At 41.7% G+C, this 19,410-nt stretch overlaps 1 protein-coding gene across 29 annotated transcripts in view; it reads left to right on the forward strand.

Annotated features, from left to right (window-relative positions):
- The window catches only part of ptprfa (protein tyrosine phosphatase receptor type Fa), a 400,117-nt gene that overhangs the window by 263,259 nt on the left and 117,448 nt on the right, over nucleotides 1–19,410 (forward strand). For all 29 annotated transcript variants that reach the window (XM_031311904.2, XM_031311903.2, XM_031311912.2 and 26 more), the window contains one exon: nucleotides 9,946–10,139. In XM_031311904.2, the coding sequence (XP_031167764.2) occupies nucleotides 9,946–10,139 (194 nt within the window). The remainder of the gene's footprint in view (nucleotides 1–9,945; nucleotides 10,140–19,410) is intronic.

The following is a 19,410-nucleotide window of genomic DNA, read 5'->3' on the forward strand; positions in this document are numbered from 1 at the left end:
ACTTTAGAGCGCCGCTTACTGTGCTCCATGGCTGCAACACAACAAGTGCCTAGAAGTACGGTGATCGCTACAGAGAGTGTTAAATTTTGAACCAATGATAGGATTCAAAACCAAATTTTCCAAAGGATTCTAATAAAAAAAATGATTCCATTGGAATCGTAATTTTTTAAACGATTCCCAGTTGGAACCAGTTCTCGATGCCCAATCCTAATTAGTATTGGCATGGCTGAAAAGTGGGCAACTGCCTCAGGCCGCCAGACCTTTGACCCTTTTCTGGTAAATTTGTCCAAAACACAGTACCTACTGAAATTATAACAATTGTAAGGCAGCTCTTGGAATATGTTCTCTCTTGTCTGTCTTTTATATATAATAATAACTCTTTATTATTTGGTTTATATGATTACAGTTAGTCTGGTTTTCCTAAACATAATAAGTTTCCTAAACCTCAACATGCGTTAACACTGGTTCAGTTGCCTAGGCCCATTGTAGGATTTGAAATTTTTTAACATTGCTGACTCCTTGTGGTGAGATAAAAAAATACAGTGTGGTCGACAGTAATGTACCCCGCCACCAACAAAATTACAGAAACTCCCATCCCAAGACTATTGGTATTTGCAGCAAGCAGTGGTTGCTGGAGCCTGGATAAATGCTATACAAAAGTTTTATTAGTTTTGAGGATTGTGTTTGACCAATGAGACACATCCAGTGCTGCAACTTGGCCTGGGTCTACAAAAAAGTTCTGCCTCTGAAAGTAAGAAGGGTAGTTAGAGCAAACACTGAGGTTCCAGTGATTGACATACAGATACAGTTATTCAGTTGCCGTCCATACAGTTAAAATGTGCCCATAGACTGCATCAATTTCCACTGGAATTGTTTGTGCCACTAGATTATTTGTTAATAAGATTCCAATACTCAGACAATTATCCCTAGTAATCAAATTCATACTAGACTATTATTCAGCATGTCATTTACAACATTCAAATTAATTGCAGGAAGCTGTGTAGCGAAGTGAAAGGAGGTCAAGGTGGTGGATCAAGTAGTGCATCCAACCTTTATGTGGGAGACTGAAGTTCTCGTGTCACAAACAAAATCTTTCACTAACCTTAGCCAAGCGGTTTGGTTGCCTAACCTTAACCATACCTTAAAAATTGTTAAGTTGCCGTGGCCAGGTTAGCTAGTTGGTAGAGCAGGCACACATACTGTATATAGAGGTGTTTGCCTTGACACAAAAGGTCCAGGGTTTGAGTACGACCAGTGACAATTTCCTGCATGTCTTCCCCCTCTCTTCCCCTTTCATATCTAGCTATCCTATCCATTAAAGGCGGAAATGCCTGAAAAATAATCTAAAAAAAGTCATTAAATGTACTTCTGGGTTGTGTAGAATGCGGTTGTATAACCAGAAAAAATCCTACACATTGGAGCTTCAAACAATGTTTTACTTGCCAAAATCTAACAATGACCTTACCCTTTCTTGAATCAAATAGTATGACCAGTTTGTATTCTTGCTACAGTATACTGTAATTTATTTATATGTCATGGTGAATAGACGTGATAATAAGTCACAGCATGAGCTTGCATGTGCTCATTTCACTTTGTGAGTCTGCTTTGTGAGACGTTTGCTGCCACTGATCTCCTGCCTGCCTCTCTCTGCCAATTCTTTGTGTTTGTACTTTTTTTCCTAGCATCATGACATAGCTTTAGCCTGCCGGGCTGCTGCCCTGCTAGGCTACGGTGTCTGGAGAATTTCCTGAGTGGGAACATGACATGCTCTTTCCCTCTCTTCAGTCAGATAGGTCTGACTGGCTGCTATGATTCAGTCCATATTGAGGTTCTGCCATCCGTAGAACACATTCATTATTACTGTCACTGCTGGAGACACTCAGACGCAGAACGCAGCACAGCCCAATGTCCACAGTTATAAGACAGACACCATTACAACAAATCCTTACAAGAGGATTCACCTTTTTTGTGAGGGCACAATTGGCTATTTCATGACCAATGAGAGCAAAGAGTGTCAGGCTCTTTTTCTGGAGCCACTAGAGGAAATCAAAGTATCACAGAAATAAATCCTGGACAATGTCAGGAAGGCTTAGAAAGAATAGCAGCATGTATGGAACCTCTACTCTGTTAAAGCTCACTGTTGTGACCAGCTCAGGCCTCTTTGACTGCTTTCAAATGAACTCCAGCTCTGCCTTTGACTCCTACCTTAAAGGGGTGATATAATGCTTTTATAGGGTATTTCACACTGTTCCTTAAGGTCTCCTAATAGGGTATGTAACATTGATTGGGCTGAAAATGGCCCGGTTGCTATTTTATGGGCCCTTATGCATCCCTGTGTTTTGGCCCTATTTGGAACAAGAGCTTTTCCTCCAAATATGGTATGCTCATGAATATTTAGATGATACCTCTACATAGCTGATTGGTTGAGCGAACCACATACACATACATTGGAGACGAAACAGCAGGTCTTATATTTCAGACACTGCAACGTTATACATTGTTTGTCTGCTATTTCGTTATTAAATTCACTTCTGAGACTTTTTTATGCGAGAAATCAACTATATAAAGCTCAAATATGGGCCGTTTTACGAAACTTGATTGCAAATTTGGTAAGACGTGTCAGACTTCAGGAGCTCCACACAGTCTGACGATCGGCGCTACAATTTCGGCATAACTATAGTATATTTACACTTTGAATTTTGTCACGCCATGTATATCACAGCTACCCTAAGGTCTTACAAAGCTTAGCTAACACTTTTGTCCGATTTCAATTTAATGCATTTTTGTGAATTTCAGAGGTCTGGTTAGGAGGAGGCAAGGTAGCTCTCAGTGATAGAGCTCGCTCGCGGACAAGAGGCGCTTATTTCCCCGATCATTTGTTTAAATAACTCAACACACATATCCATTATAAGATGAAATGAAACCTGTGGTAAGAGATTGCGGGCGTAACAAGCTCGCTGACCGCGCTCTCACTCACACACCAGCCATTTAGCAGGAAGAGGGGAGCTGCAGGCTCTGGAGCTCGGTCAGGGCAGCGGCTTTTGGTAGTCCAGTAACCCAGAACTTGCCTGCTGCCGGCCGTGACGGAGCTCCATCTAGCTCACAGCGGGCCGTGGTTTGTGAAGTAGGACAGGCCGGGCGGCGAGGCAGCAACCCAGGCAGCACCGGCCGCTGAATTCCGACACACAGTCGGACAAAATTTGCAATTAGCCATCAATTTTCGTAAAACGGCCCATATTTGACCTCTACATAGTTGATTTCTCCCATAAAAAAGTCTCAGAAGTGAATTTAGTGATAAAATAGCAGATTAACAATGTATACAATTTCTGAGATCTGCGCGACCTATTCAGAAGACTACCTGATTTAATTTTGATGTAAATGTTGGGGCGTGACAAAGATAGAGACTAGAGCCAAATAAGGAGGAGCCACCGAGTTGACGTCAACTATTACCTTCGTTGAGATTTGCCCGTTTTCAGAGGCAGTTTCAAATTGTAAGATTTGCAGAGGAAAGGGATGTCAATGGGATTTTGAGGTTCTATGTATGTCCTATTTACCCACCAAACTGTCGTTATTCAACTATGACAAGGTAAAATCGGTTTTGCATTCTATAACCCCTTTAAATTCCCCTCTTAGTCATATTAGCCCAATGTCTGGATTAATTTGATTACCTCTTGCTTTTATTGTGTTTAAATTGTCTGTGTCTCAATGGTAATTATGGGGCAAATGGAGAGAGAGAGAGAAATAGAGAGAGAGAGAGAGAGAGAGAGAGAGAGAGAGAGAGACGATGATGCATGTATGTATGTATGTATGTATGTATGTATGTACTGTATATATGTGTATATTGCTATTACTTATCTGCTCTCTGTTAATTGATTTGTTAGATCAAAGTCAGATTCCCAGAATTCTAGGATTATTAAGTCTAAATTATGTTTCCTTCCCCACATCAAAGCACTGTGGAGGTCAGTGCTGGGTAGATTTGATGACTCCAATGACAAGGGTTCAGTAACCAATTTATGACATTTACGTTTTCTACAGTGAAGACTTTATTTTGACCGAATTTTGTTTCAATCAAGCATTAGGTTTGGGAGGGTTAACCCTCCCAAACCTAATGCTTGATTGTGACCCAATTATTTAAAGAGCCCCTATTATGCTTTTTTGGATTCTTTCCATCTTTTATTGTGTTATATAGTTTTTTGTGTTTGTAATACATGTATAAAGTACAAAAAAACACTCTCTCACAGACAGCACTATTTCTCAACTGCCTGAAAGCACCTTGCCCACATTCCTGTTTGAAATTCCTCAATTAATGATGTAATTGATTGAAAAACCTAGCCCAGTTTTTCCATAAGTGCTGCCCAAAAGTGGCTTGTTTGAATTTGGTTGACCAATCACAATAGAGTGGGCCAGCTGACCAATCAGAGCAGACTGGGCTTTTCGGGAAGGTGGGCCAAGAGCTCAGAGTGTTTCAGACAGAGGAGCTGCAGCAATGGACAGTATGAGAAACATAATCTGTTTTTGAACATCAAAGCATGTAAACCTATTCTAGGAGAGAGTACAAATATGCTGCTGAAAATTAGCATAATAGGGGGCTCTTTAAAGAAATACTAAAAACTCAACAATGATCCCACCCTTTCTTGGGTCCTAACATGTGATTTTATGCCTCCGTGCCGGCGATAGCCGTGGCCTGGTAGATGCTAGATCGGATCCGCTAGAAGTGTTGACATCGAAGGATGTGTCTCGTGGCCCTTTTTATTCTGCCTCCAATTGGCTTACCCTGATAGTCTTACACTAATCCTAGTTTCGCATTGCCAGACCTTCCTATTCCTCCACATCAGAGGAAGGTCTGGCTAGTCCACACAGCATTCAGGGATGGGAGAAAAACGTGCTCTGGTTTATTGGCATTTCTTCAAACCAATCACAATTGTCATGGCGGCGCTGAGCGCCAGACGGAGCCACGGTGCCTCTGCAAAATAGCCTCTGGATGGAACTTGTTTTGGTGGAACGTGTACGTTCAAAAGTAGTTTTACTCATGCAACAGAAAACTCAGATTGGACAGATAGTCTAGCTAGCTGTCTGGATTTACCCTGCAGAGATCTGAGGAGCAGTTAACCATAGTCCTCATAAATCCACCAGAGTTTAGAGCTCCAACACAAAGAAAGAGGAAGGAAATGGACATCCAGCCGAAATGAGTGACATCCGGCGGAATTTCCAGCAGAACCGCCACAATCCCAGAAGTGGAACGTCGTGGATATAGACTACCCTAACCCTAACCAATCCCCACGCCTTAACCTAAGGCTAGCAGATCCAATTTAGCATCTACCCTGTGGTCAAAAGCATTATGTTTTGGGTTGTATGTCCTTCCGTTTATACTTCTGTCTGTCCGTCCCATTCTCGTACATGTGATATCTCAATGTCTTGAGTCAATTTCTTCAAATTTGGCACAAACCTCCATTTGGAACCGAGGATGAACTGATTTGATTTTGGAAGTCAAATGTCAAGGTCACTGTGACCTTTCAAAAAAAGTTTAGGGCCATAACTAGTTTGTACACTAATAATGACTAGATTTTACACAAAAATGACACAGAGTGATGACATATACTCAAACGGTCAAAGGTCAACTTCACTGTGACATCATAATGTTTCTGGCCATTATTCAATGCCATAACTCAGGAACAGAAGGGGAGACAGTTGGTCTGATATTGAGTTAGTGACGCTAAACTGTGGTGATTGGGCAGATCTTCTGTGCTGCCGGGTTGACGATGTGTCTAAATAGTTTTGGGAGCACTGTTTCCTTCCTCCCTCCAAAGCACTAACCCTCTCCAGCTGCTGTCTTTCGCTCCCAATCTTCATTCTCTCTCTCAACCGCTCTCACCTCACTTGATTTCTGCGCACGCACTGAATTTTAATCTCACACTCTTTTTCATCTCTCTCCATCTCCCTGCATGCACCCCATTTGACTTTGAGCTATGATCGCTGACTGGCATCTGTCCATTCTCCACAAAGACTGTAGGAGCTTTCGCTGTGCTCTGCCCACAAATTCTCCTTCCAGACAAGGCCATTCAGAGGGTTGTTTGATGGACTGGACCCTATCTTTGACCAGCCCGCCCCAGCAGGGACCTAGGTTTTGATCACGCACAACAAAACATGCAATAATTAAATCCCCCTTTCAATACCATGGATATAGTGCCACTCCGTCAGGTATGCCAAAACACTTATTTTTATTATAATGATATGAAATTCATGAAAATTCAATATCCAATGGAAAATAATTTCAACATGAAATAGCACAATGTGGTGTCAACATAAAACTCTGGTGATACGGTTGCCATAGATGAATGAAGTGGCTAAGTCAGGGGCGTAGCACAAAATTCTGGGCCCTTCAGAAAGGTATTCTCTATGGGCCCCTCCCTGCATCCACAGGTATTCATTCTTGCATCTTTTTGGGCCCTCCTCACATGAGGGCCCTGGGTACTCAGTCCCATTTCCACCCCCAGTCCGACACCCCTGGGTAAAACGGCGATGAGGCTACCGTAGCACTGAACATCCAGAAGTTGCTGATATTTCCTGCTTACTATACTGACTTCAAAGATGTGTTTAGTCTGCGGTTGTCTTTTACACAATCTCTTTTGTTCTTCTTCCGCATTACACAGGCTATGGCTTTGTATTCGTAGAACAGAAGTTTATTGACGCTTTTTTACCTCCAAAGCCTGGAGCTTGATTCTGGAAGCTTGCTGAGACAATATGAGGTTAAACGATTCCAATGGGTCTAAAGTGCATAATGCTGATACCAAGTTACAGAGCTTTACTTTGCCTGCTGTGCTGGGTCATACTTGCTGCTTTATAGCTGCTTTAACACTTTTCTCTCCATGCCTTAATCTCTTGGTGCAGTGCATTTAAACCTCTAACGCTTCCGCTCCTCTCCTTGTCCGTCTTAAATTCCATTAATATTTCCTCTTCTTTTTTATTGAAGTCAAATTTGTATTCATTTCCATCTCCCTCTGAAGCTGACCAAGCATTCTAGAGAAATCTTTGTGACCTCATTTATCTATAAAGTAGAATAAAACCTTCTCCCAGCATCCTCTTGGGGCTCCATGTGACAAGCTTTGATGTGTATAACCTGCAAAGATAGCCAGCAACCTTCACATTACTTTGTTACTTTGCTGGGCCTAACTATCTCCTCAGGCCAGGAGAAGTTTCAAACCTTGATGTTACTTACCAAATGGGGATAAAGAAACCACTGGATTGCATATGAGAGAACAGGATTAACACAACTTTGCTTCTATGCAGCACATCTTCTGCTGACCTGACATGTTGGGTGTTCAAACTGTTTTGATGTGATATCTAATCCTACTGGGGTGGAACTATTTATATTACTCTTATAAAACAGCCGCATTAAGCCGTTCCATTTTGCAAACACATCTTTTCTCTCGCCCAACCATCTACTCTTTTCTAAAGCAGTTTCTGGAGTGTATAAATCTTAAAACACCAGCTTGGTTTTTCAAAGGTGTAAGATTACAGGTTTCCCTGCGGTTAGCTCACAGCTACTATAGTTAGCAGCGAACACTAATAGAATATAGCACTTTCTACAGTCAGAAATAAAATTGCACCTAAAGGCTTTTAAACCAAATACTACATAACCGGAAATGTTTCAGGAGTAATGTGACCCAGAATTGGGGAGAATTTAACAACAGATGACATCTTTTACTTCATGCGACAATTTTAACACTTAAAAAAAAAAAAAAAAAAACTCCAGTAGTTCCTGCCCGGAGCAGATGCCCAATCATAGAAGGCGGGCTAAGCCGAGAGTAGCAAAAACTGTTGAAACCAGAGGTAAGTTTTGGCCACGTTTAACATGTAAATCTGACATTATAACATTGTAGATATGGCAGAAAACACGGAAAAGCATAATGTTGGATTATGTTGCCTCATGTCTTTCTTTGTGGACAGAGGTCAATACTAGAAAAACCTGGAAACACTAGTGTGGACTGCGTTTTTAAAATTAGACAGAGTAGTGTATAAGCAGTCTTAATGACCCGTGTGCGTCTATGCAGGGTGCGATTTGTGAAAAAAGCAGAGGGGGGGATGTTTTTTGATCATGCACAACAAAACAAAACATGCAAGGATTAAATCCCCCTTCCAATACCACCATGGATATAGAGCCACTCAGCCAGCCATGCCAAAACACTTATTTATGAACTTCAATATTCAATGGAAAATAATCTCAAAATGAAATAGCACAACTTGGTGTCAACATGAAACACAGTGCTTTCAAGCCGGAGAGCGGAGTTCACTTTGCGGCAAAATTGAAATACTTTCACCCAGGAAACGCTTGTTCGTTCCTCGGGAATGTTTTAATCCAAATCCGATCTTTTTTCTAAACTGAACTAGTCGTTTTGGTTCCTAAACTTAACTGTCAGCGCTGCTTGATGCTAACTTTTTCTTTTTTTAAGTTTTTTAAACTCCACTACCACAGCCCCTGAAAGGATCGTCATCTGGCGGTGCCTGTAGCCGGCTCACAGTCACCTATTGGTGGCTAAACAACTGCCGCTGGTAGCCGGCGTCCTGGAGCTCTGTAGCGGCTAAATACAACCAGCAACTGCCGCTCGGTTTTTATCGTTCTATGGCACTATAGACTGTTCACGTTACAGCGCTTTACTTTGTTTAATATACTTCTATTTCAGGTATATAATTACAATATGGTCTAGGCTATTTGTGAAGTAGCATTGATCACTTTGAAGGGGGTATACATTTTTGTCCCCACTGGGGATAAAAAATAATTCTGTGTCCGATTAACGGACGCATTTTCTGGGATTTTCCACGTAGTTTGGAAAATCAGGAAGCTGCAGCAGTGTTGCCAACTTGCCAACTTTCTCGCTAAATTAAGCGACTTTTAAGACCCTCTTAGCGACTTATGAATATATTCCAATATATTTCTATTGTAATTCAGCGGAGATGAGACGGTGGAACGGGAGCGGGTCTTACGGGTCTTGATCAGTCCCTCCATGATTTCACGGCCTTTTTTTGAGATTATTGCAGCCCAAAATGCCTGATTCTTTTTTTTTTTTGTTGGTATACTTCTTTAAAAATAAAATGAAACTTGTTTCGGGGAGAATAAAACTACTCTGGGCTGGGTTTTCCTAGTACCCTTACCAAAAAGGCTCAGGATGCTGCAAATGTTGGTATAATATTAAAATGGCTGGTGGATTTAAGACAAAAAATAATAATTTATTGAATAAATCAAATTTGAACATATCTGCCAGTGGCTTGTTGATCTTTACATTGTTAGTTCATTTCCTATCCTGGCCTGGGACACACATTCATACGGTTTGATAAAGTACTTATTGGACTTTAACTTATCATTGCACCTACAATAACGAGCGTAGCTGTCCTCAATTTAGGTCATGGTGTACGTCTCATCTCCGGATTTTCCTGCATCCACCGTGTGTGTTTGCGTGTGCGCGCGTCAGTCACGGGGGGAACTGAGCAGCAGCCCCGCCCGCTGCAGAGAGCCGGCAGGAAACAGCATCAGCTTTCAGCGACTTCAGAGTAAAACAAATCGTTTACAGCATACATTGATGTTAAGATGTATACAGGTTGGCAGGACGGTCTGAAATGGTTTGTCTTTTGCTGTTGGTAAATGTGAGATGTTCGAGTCACACACGTCTCGTCTTCATATCAGAAACAAGGAAATTAATTTGGTGACATATGTGTTACGTCAACTGCTTAGGGTCACCCAAGACGATTGTGATTGGTTTGAAGGAATGCAAATAAACCAGAGCACATTTTTCTCCCATCCCAGAATGCTATGTGGACTAGCCAGACCTTCCTTGCTGTGGAGGAAGGTCTGGCAATGCTAGACTAACCAAAAGGTAAATGCAGATATAACAAAAAGAAACTGTCGCTCAAGACCCTAAATTTGAGGTTGTGTGCTGTGTTGTGTTGCAGTGCCTGGAGCTCCACCCAGGAAGGTAGAGGCAGATGCGCTCAACTCCACTGCCCTCCGGGTGAGCTGGAAGCCCCCCCTGTCTGTGAAGCAGCATGGCCAGATTCGAGGCTACCAGCTGGTCTACTCCCGGCTGGAAAACGGGGAGCCTCACGGCCAGCCGGTCATCATTGACGTTTCCTTTCCTGAAGCCCAGGTACTGTCACGCTCTTAAGCAGGTGGTTAATCAACCCTTTCTCCTACTCCAACTGGTCAAATACTGTCACTTGGTCAGTGGCTCTCAGCGTCAGACACCGACGCAAAAATAACCCTTTAGCATCTGTATGGAACGCACAGGGCAGAGCAACAGCTCGACCGCGGCACTGTAAGATGACGTAGTATTAAGAGAGACAACGGTAGAGAGTAGTATGAAAGACCAAAAGCTGCGTAAGGAGGTTGGTTGGGGTTGTAAATGGGTCAAACAACACAGGACTTTCACCCAGGAGACCGGGGTTCATGTCCCGTTCTTGTCCCGCGCGTCACTGAAATGTACATTTTGTAACTCCACCCATCATCTCTTCCTAAACCTAACTGTCCCGTTCTTGTGCCGCATATTAGTTAAACGTACGTCCCGACCCAGAGCGTCAAATAGTGACACCAAGAGTCCCGACCAAGCGCAGCTAAATATGACGCTAAAGGAGACTTTTTGCATCAATAACAAACTCTGAAGGCACCTGACCAAGCGTCGTTTTTTGACGAGATGGGAGTGAGAATGTGTTGGGTAAATGTTTATTTAAGTTGGCGGGAACAATGGCGGACTAAAGAATCCAGGAATCACTGGGAAACGCTATTCCTTGACAAATGCAACTTTGTGATAAATGTTTTAAAATGGAACAAAATACAGAAAGCTATAAAGTAATAATAATAAACTTTGTATATTTAGTGCTGCACAAAAAGTTATTTCATCATCAAAAGGAGTTTTTAACATTTTAACTTTAACATACAAGACTTTCAAGCCAGACAGCGGAGATCGCTTCCTGGGGAAAACTAAAGCCTAACCCTAACAGGAGTGTTTTAATCCAAACTACGATCTTTTTACAAATCTTAATCTTAACTAGTCATTTTGGTGCCTAATCTTAACTTTTGTCGCGGCAAAACGCTCATATTTTGTGGACTAAATTTAACCACATTGTCCGCCGAAAAGCCCGGCAGCTCGCAGTGCTTTGTACCCGACTCAAAGTCACCTATTCTCGGGTAACTGAACCACCAACTACCGCTAATACAACGGAGGTCTGTAGCCGGCGTCACAAAGCTCTGAAGCATCTTATACAACTAGCAACTTGGCATCATGGAGCTCGTAGCCAGCCGACGTCACGTGACCAGCCGGCGATCTCCTAATTTCGTAGGATATCATACTGACCCGTTTATGAGAATGTGTTGAGTAAAGTCACACAAGAGCGCTGCTTACTGTGCTCCATGAATGCAACACAACAAGCCTGGTAATACAGTGGCTGCTAAGGAAACCAAAACTAGCGTGTGTTAAATGTGGAACCAATGATTGGATTCAAAACCAATGTTTTCCAAACGATTCCAATAAAAAAACAATTCCCTATCGAATCTTAATTTTTTAAACGATTACCAGTTGGAACCGTTGGAATCGATGCTCAATCCTACTACTATGCTTGCATAGCTCTCATTTTCAGAAACAGATGTGGCTGTTTTGTGGTCTCTTTGCTCTGGTCTTTGTCTCGTTCCGTAAATGTCTCAATGAAGCTATAAGTAAACATTCACGTTAAAAATATCTGTGTCTGCATGACAAAAAGCCATCATAATGCAGCCAGCAGTGTTACGTTTCCCATGACTGAAAAGACTTAAGTAAAGGAAAGCCTTAACACCCTTATTCAGGAGAGCTTATTGACTAATTTCATTATAATGTGTAATTTGTTACATTGATACAAATGTAGGCCTATATAAATGCAGGAAATACACTTCATGTAGTTTCAGGTTTTTTATTTTGTTTTTATATTTCTTTAGATAATGTCTTTGTAGTTGATTAATGCCTGACTTCGCAATTGAAATTTTCATTTTTATTGCAGTTTTATTTTTATTCCAGCCTACAGTGGTGGGAAACAGCCACACATATGAATGTGTGAATGATAGAAAGACCTAGGTAATTGTGCTTCAGAAAGCAAAAGACAAGTGTGTGCATATATTTATGTTTGAGATAGGTCAAGTGGCATCAATCTTTAAAGGAGTAGTTTGTACATAAAGTGGAGTTATTTAGAAATAAAGGGGATTCGAAGTAGAGATACAGTATACTGCAAGTCAGTTAGCATAGCATACATACAGTATATTGTTATTTTCAGGATACTCTTTGTTTCTCAGAAAATGTATACATTTAAGTGGTACCACACATGTTCTAGTTCATGTTTTTTTCCAACACAGTAAAAGTCTGTATATGCATGGAAAGATGTGTCAATGTTGCAGGAATGGAAGAACTATTCTGACCCTTAGTAATGTCAGAATTTGCATGAACAGTGCAGCATATAAAAACATAAAATAAAAAACAAGGCTCAGTTGTGATGTGGGAGGAGCTACTGCAGGCATTTCTGGTTCCCGATGTAAAAGTTCCATTCATTTTCTCCTTAGACAATGTTATGTCACTCACAGCTCTTCCATTGCTTTGATCAGCCTGGAACTCTCCCAGTTGAATCATCAGGGTGATATATTAACAACTGTGTTAGAAAATATCTGGTTCTTTGATTAAAAGAAAAAAGAAAAAAGATTCTACAAGCCTGTGAACATGAAAAGGTCAACGTAGAAGTCAACTGCAACTCGCAAGGTGCATTTCGACAAGAAATCGAGCCTCGAGCCTCAAATTCTGTTACTTGACCTGCTAACTGCAGTCGATCACAGTGTTGAGAGACAATCTGCTGCTTACATCAATCTTTTACATTTTTTGTCAATTTTAGATGAATTCAGCAACCATGGCGCAATGTTTTATTTACAACTGCAAGAACAAAGCATTTTGAATCCTTTACCATTCTGATTCAAGGTTCATTTAATGTCAGTCTACAACAACAAAAATGCAAGTTGTACTCTCTTCATGCTACACACACATATATTCATTCAACCTTTATTTATACGCAAAAGATCATTCAGGACAGGGCGCCTGGGTAGCTCACCTGGTGGAGCGTGTGCCCATTTAGAGAGGTTTACTCCTCGACCCAGAGGCGGCGGGTTCGACTCCGACCTGTAGCCCTTTGCTGCATGTCAATTCCCTTCTCTCTCCCCTTTCATGTATACAGCTGTCCTATAAAAATAAAGGCCTACAATGCCCAAAAACAATTATCTTAAAAAAAAAAAGTCATTGAGGGGCAGCCCCTCATTTTACAAAGAAAACAACACAGAGAAGGAAGCAACATCATCATAAGAACATAGAAAGATGCTCAAACTTTCCGAAATGGAAAAACAATGTGATAAACAGATCAGGACAACCAGGATGCAAAATAAAGTACAATTATGTAAAGCAGTGACAAATAGAAGTTTTGAGGTCCAAAATCAGATTTGTAAAATGTCTGAACCAGTTGATTTTAAGAAAGGGTCCACAAGTCAGGTGCACTACACGCACGCACGCACGCACCCACGCACGCACGCACGCACACACACACACACACACACACACTATCCAAGAAAGCAAATGAGATGACTGTGAAATCTTTGCACCAAAGAAGAAACCAGGTTAAAGGGGAACAACAATGTAATGGATTAGCAGGTTAGCAGCAGCAGGAGTGATAATGTGTGAGTCCATTGAAGCAGAAGTCAAAGGGTGGATGTTTCAGAGCACTCAGCAGTGAGATGGCGTTCAGGTTCTTTCCCTCTCGGCTTGTTTTGGTCTCCTGAAGGAGCGTCTCACCTGATTTCCTTTATAAGCAGCATTCCTGTCTTATCTGTGCAAGGCAGGAGGCCCGATGGAGGTCCGGTATCCTACAAGCCATCTACCCACACACACACACACACACACACACACACACACACACACACACACCCTCACATACTTCTTACACCTGCTGACGGGACTTTTCTTTCAGCCTCATCTGTGATAAGTGTAGTCCATCCCCCTGGCGTCAGTGATGGTGATGAGAGTCAACACACAGTCCATGGAGGGACTCCATAAACAAAATCCTCTACACCACACACATACAGTACACACACACACACACACACACACACACACACACACACACACACACACACACAGCATACACTCCAGAGGGATAACTCTGACCCACACACCCACTGACCTGGCTACATTTGGAATAGACTAATGCCAACTTATCAAAAAGCAGCAAAAGAAGCCAGGTATTTCTATTTCATTACAACAAACTGTCAGAATTAACTTCATACAGAAGAAACCCCAATCAGGTGTCCTTCACATTTCTGTTCTTTAAAACAAATGACTGAAATTTACTTTTTTTACAGAAAGTGGTTTACTTGAGTTGATTTATTTAATGAATAATTATGATATTTTTAACAAATTTCAATCAGGTTTCCTTTCCCGACATAGCACCTAAACCAGGGGTGGCGAACCTGTGGCTCTTGAGCCGTATGCGGCTCTTTGCCTGCTCCTTTGAGGCTCTTACTGTGTGGCTGGGGGCTGTGTTATTGGTGGATTTATTTTTATTTTTTTGGAACTTCCAAAGTTGTAAAATCCTGTTTCTAATATACGTGTAAACCACAGCAAGTTGTTTTGGCATCATCGTCATCTGATGACTTCCTGGTTTCACTGGTACCTGATGTTTTCCCGCTTAACATTACAGTTCTCCCTAGTAGTCTATAGGACTAGAAGTTTTCATGGAGATGGTTCACTTTTTATCACATGTCCAAAGTATGGAATTTCAGTCACAACAGGTGGTTGTATATGGGATATGTGAAGTGATGGCCAAATGAAGCGGTAACCCTTCTTTTTACAGTAAGTAAGTAAGTAAGTACCTGGCATTTACATAATGTAATATTATTACATATTAATAATATTACATTATTAGGTAAATACCACTTGTAATAAGGAGGTAATTATAGAGAAACTACAGCTAAAGTCCAAGGTTGAACCTCAAGTATTGCTCTTCAATTCAACAAAGTACCATGTCGTTTTGACCGGTTTAGGATAGTAATAACTCAGATAAAATTGAGTACATCCTAAGAAGAAGGCAACCAATCTTAAGAAATACCCCCTCAGTTACCCAGCAATAAAAGGTTATCCAGGGTTTATTTTGTAACAGTCCAAGTTGTATTGTGTACTTTCTATGAATTTAGATAGTACTTTCCAATTAACTACCTAGTTTTATAACATTAAAGAAGGAGAGAAATTTTGTAATAAATTGTATTTGAAAAAATAACCAAATTTCTTTGCAACAAAAAAGCCCATTGGTCCAAATTGAATCTGTTTCCACAAAAATATGAAATATAACATACTATATACCAGTAAAGTATCATTGACCCATAAGCCTTGGTTTTGCACTTGTGATGCAACCTCCATCTTCACTTCTACAATAATTATTTGTGCTGCACGTCTTGCATTGTTTTGTTTTTTTCCAATGTGGGGACATTAGTTTCTTGGATTTGACAATGACCTTCAGTGTTAACCCAAGTGAAACAATGTTTTTTGAATGTTCATATGAAATTAAAGTTTTTAGCAGAATCGCCATGCTGTAAGTTGAGGACTATGGTTAACTGCTCCTCAGATCTCTGCAGGGTAAATCCAGACAGCTATAGCTATCTACTATCTAGTCTGGTGTCTAGACTATCTGTCCAATCTGAGTTTTCTGTTGCACGACTAAAACAACTTCCTTCCCGAGTGCTATTTTGCAGAGGCACCGTTGCTCCGTCCGGCGCTTAGCACCGCCCAACACGATTGTGATTGGTTTAAAGAAATGCCAATAAACCAGAGCATGTTTTTCTCCCATCCCAGAATGCTGTGTGGACTAGCCAGACCTTCCTCCGCAGCACTGTGGAGAAAGGTCTGGCAATGCAAGACTACCTTTAAGCTGACAGAAATATTGTAAAAACTTTTTTTTTTTTTTTTTTTTAAATAAAGTAAAAACATAAATAAGAGAACTTGATAGGAAAGCAATTCAGATTGAGTATACTTGCCCCCTAACAATGTGGAAAGCAGCAGAAGAGTTTCCAAGTTAGACTGCGTGACATGCTTTTTGTATTGACACCACCTATTCTCTGTGATGAATGGATTCAGTCTGGTGTACTGATGAATCATTTCAGAAGGAGGCTCAGATCTGTGTGCCAGCAGAACCAGTTGTACCCCAGCTGCTGTGTTTACAGCCCATGTGTCCTTGTCAGGGTGATGGACAGCAGCCTCTAGCTCTGCTGATGAGATTCTGGAGTCCGTCACACAGCTTCAGTGTGACGTCACTAAAGCAAAGAGCAGTATTTTTTAAAGCCACTAAGCTGGGCTGTGAGTGCTGAGCTGTGTGTTGTCTCCAGTGAAGCAGCCTGAAAAATCCCTCATCTGTTTCACAGAGCTTTGGCTTGCCAACAGTCTGTACAGATTACTGCTTTTTTGTCACAAAAAAGACCTTGATGGCAAATTCAATACAGTCATGCCAAATTATCAGAGCTTACAGACAGGGTGCAAAGCTTTAATTGGCTGCTCATTCCCAGTTTGGTCTTTTTTCACTGTTTTACCTTTACAATCAACTCACTAAATCTTTTTTGCTTTTCTGCTGGCAAGCTTGTGGGTTTTTTAGATCTCAGTGAAGCGTATTTTTGGATGGCTGAAGAATGCTTGAAGGAGCCTCTTATCCCTCCCAGCACTGATGGCTGTGAAGCGTGAGCATCACCTGATCTGATAAGATATGGCAACCTGTCTGTGGCTCCTCTCGTCTTGTTGTATCCCAAAAAAACATACCCAGCCAATGGCAGAGCACTAAGGAAGTCGCAGGAGAATATGGGCCCTATTTTAACGATCTAAGCGCACGGCGTGAAGCGCCTGGCGCAGGTGCGTTTAGGGCGTGTATGAATCCACTTTTGCTAGTTTGACGGCGGAAAAAAGGGTCCGTGCACCAGGCGCATGGTTCAAAAGGGTTGTACTTAGCGTCTTAATTAATCATAGGTGTGTTTTAGGCGTAACATGCAATAAACCAATCAGAGTGTCATCTCCCATTTCCTTTAAAAGCCAGGCGCACTTGTACCTTGGCGCGTTGCTATTATGATGGTGGACTTGCTAAGCAGGAAGGAGAAGAGGAGAGGAAGAAGAGGAGAAGAAACTGATCTGCTCATGCATGAAGTGAAAGCGCGCGAGCAGATCATATCATAATTTTCACATTGTAATATTTCAATTTTTTATCTTTTGCATGTTTGTGTGCTGTTGCGCATCCCTGTGCGTGTGTCTGTGTAACAAGCATAGTGTGCGTGCGCTGTGCACGAGCCTAGGCACATTTTACTAATGCTCTGTTAAAATAACAATGAAATGCTGCGTTATTGACTTTAGACCAGGTTTTTGTTGGTCAATGGCTCGATCACTTTCCGTTGACTCAAGATAGCAATACGCCAAGAATGCACCTGAACACACCTCCCTGTAAGACCAGCTCGCACCATGGGCGCACAGATGTGCGCAGGTGCATTTGCTATTTAAACGACGTGGATTTCTGGACAGGAAATTGACAACTGTGTCGGTCTTAAACTAGCAAAGACACTTGCGTCGGGCTTTGCGCTGTGCTGCACTGTGCCGGGTGCAAGATAGGGCCCCAAGTCTTCATTGTTTGTCTTTTTGGTCACATAAATTAGCTTATTCCTTAGTGTGCCACATAAGCATGAAGTCATCAAGTCTGACTGGTAACTCATTGATAGGACAGTTTGGGCGTCATCCTGCATCATCTGCGCTACGTAAACACGTGGGAAATCAAATATCGGTGACTAAAAGCAAAACATGCAGCACTTTCCAACACCGTTACTTATTTATGTTGTATGGTGTCACAAAGAAATAACTGATTATGAGCATTATTATTACTATCAAATCACTGTTTGTTAGGAATAACAAAAAACAGGTAGAGAAAGGACAAAAGGAGGCACCTTAATGACTGTCTTGGTCAGATTGTCTTTTCTGCACCAGTTCAATTGACAGCTTTCGCGTTCTAAAATAAACACACTAAACAGGCAAATGCACCAGAATTAGTTTTTACCGAACCAAACAGGTTAGTTGCGAAAGCACACTTAGGGCGTTTTCTCACCTACAGTTGATTTGCTCTGGTCCAAATCAGTTGATGAGTTTGTCAACTAGGAGCGATTTCCCCTCCATTTGGTTTCACACCTGGATAAATCCAAGCGTACCAAAATGCGTCATTACAAATCACGCAAGAACATTCACTCTTCTTATTGGTCAGTGTCTGGGGTAGGAGCAAGAAAATAAATACAGGAAGAAGGTCCTGTGTTCCGGACGTCTCCATTGTCAAACCAGCTCCTTTCGTTTAAATAATCAGACATGGTTTGGCAAGCAACGTTACTATGTCTGCTCTGGTCAAAGAGACTTCGCTCTGCTCTGCCGGTGTCTGTCTCCAACTTTAGCGGCGACTTGTTTGACCACGGAGATGCCAGTGACGGACGGCGAGCTTGACTGCTGTCTATTTCTGTGAGAAAAACAATGCAAGCTGCTACAGTTTGCTGCTCTGCTGCATCGCTGAATTTGCATAGCACACCTGACAGGAGACATTAGCTCAGACTGGATTTGGATTGGATGAGATCTCCTCATCAAGCAGGTCTCGGTATGCTTGTTTGGTCCGCTTTTGGGGAGCACCCGAGTGCGGTTTCCGCATTCTCTCCTGCCCACACGAACCGCACCAGCCGGGCAAACAAACTCTAATAAACCGAACTAAACGAGGCAGGTGTGAAAGCCCCCTTAGACCTTTAAAGGGCCGATGTCTCACGTTGTAAGTTGGTCTCCTTTTAGCTCTGTTTTCATCTCCACCAACTCCTGGGGAAAATATCTGTCTCTATAGCTGCTAAATGCCTGCTAGTCTCAAAATGTGCTGACTAGGTAGTGTATAGTGGGTTTACCAGAAAACAGCTACCTGCTGCTGTTGGAAACAGAGTACAAATCCTCTTTGTATGCAGATTATTTTTAACACCACACAATGGGGAATATTGTGGGATAATGGGATAATTTGCTTATAGTAATGTATATAGGGTGTAGGACCATATCTTCTCAGTACAGTGAGGCACAACATACTTTTATTTTACAGTGCAGTTGCAAATGTACTGCAGTACCAGGCAGACCTAATATTTCGACATTGTCTTAAGAAAAGATAAAGGAAGATCATTAGATAGAGATAGACATAAAGGCATCTAGAATATGTAGCTCTGCTAAAGATTTCAGTGTGGATCATGTTTTTTTACTGTTCTCATCAGTAATCAGTTCTCTTTCCCCTCCCTTTCTCGTCTCTATCGGTCTGTTGTTGTCATCAGTGCAAAGGAAAGGA

The sequence above is a fragment of the Sander lucioperca genome, chromosome 11 (genome assembly GCF_008315115.2).
Source record: "Sander lucioperca isolate FBNREF2018 chromosome 11, SLUC_FBN_1.2, whole genome shotgun sequence".
Taxonomy (NCBI): Eukaryota; Metazoa; Chordata; class Actinopteri; order Perciformes; family Percidae; genus Sander; species Sander lucioperca.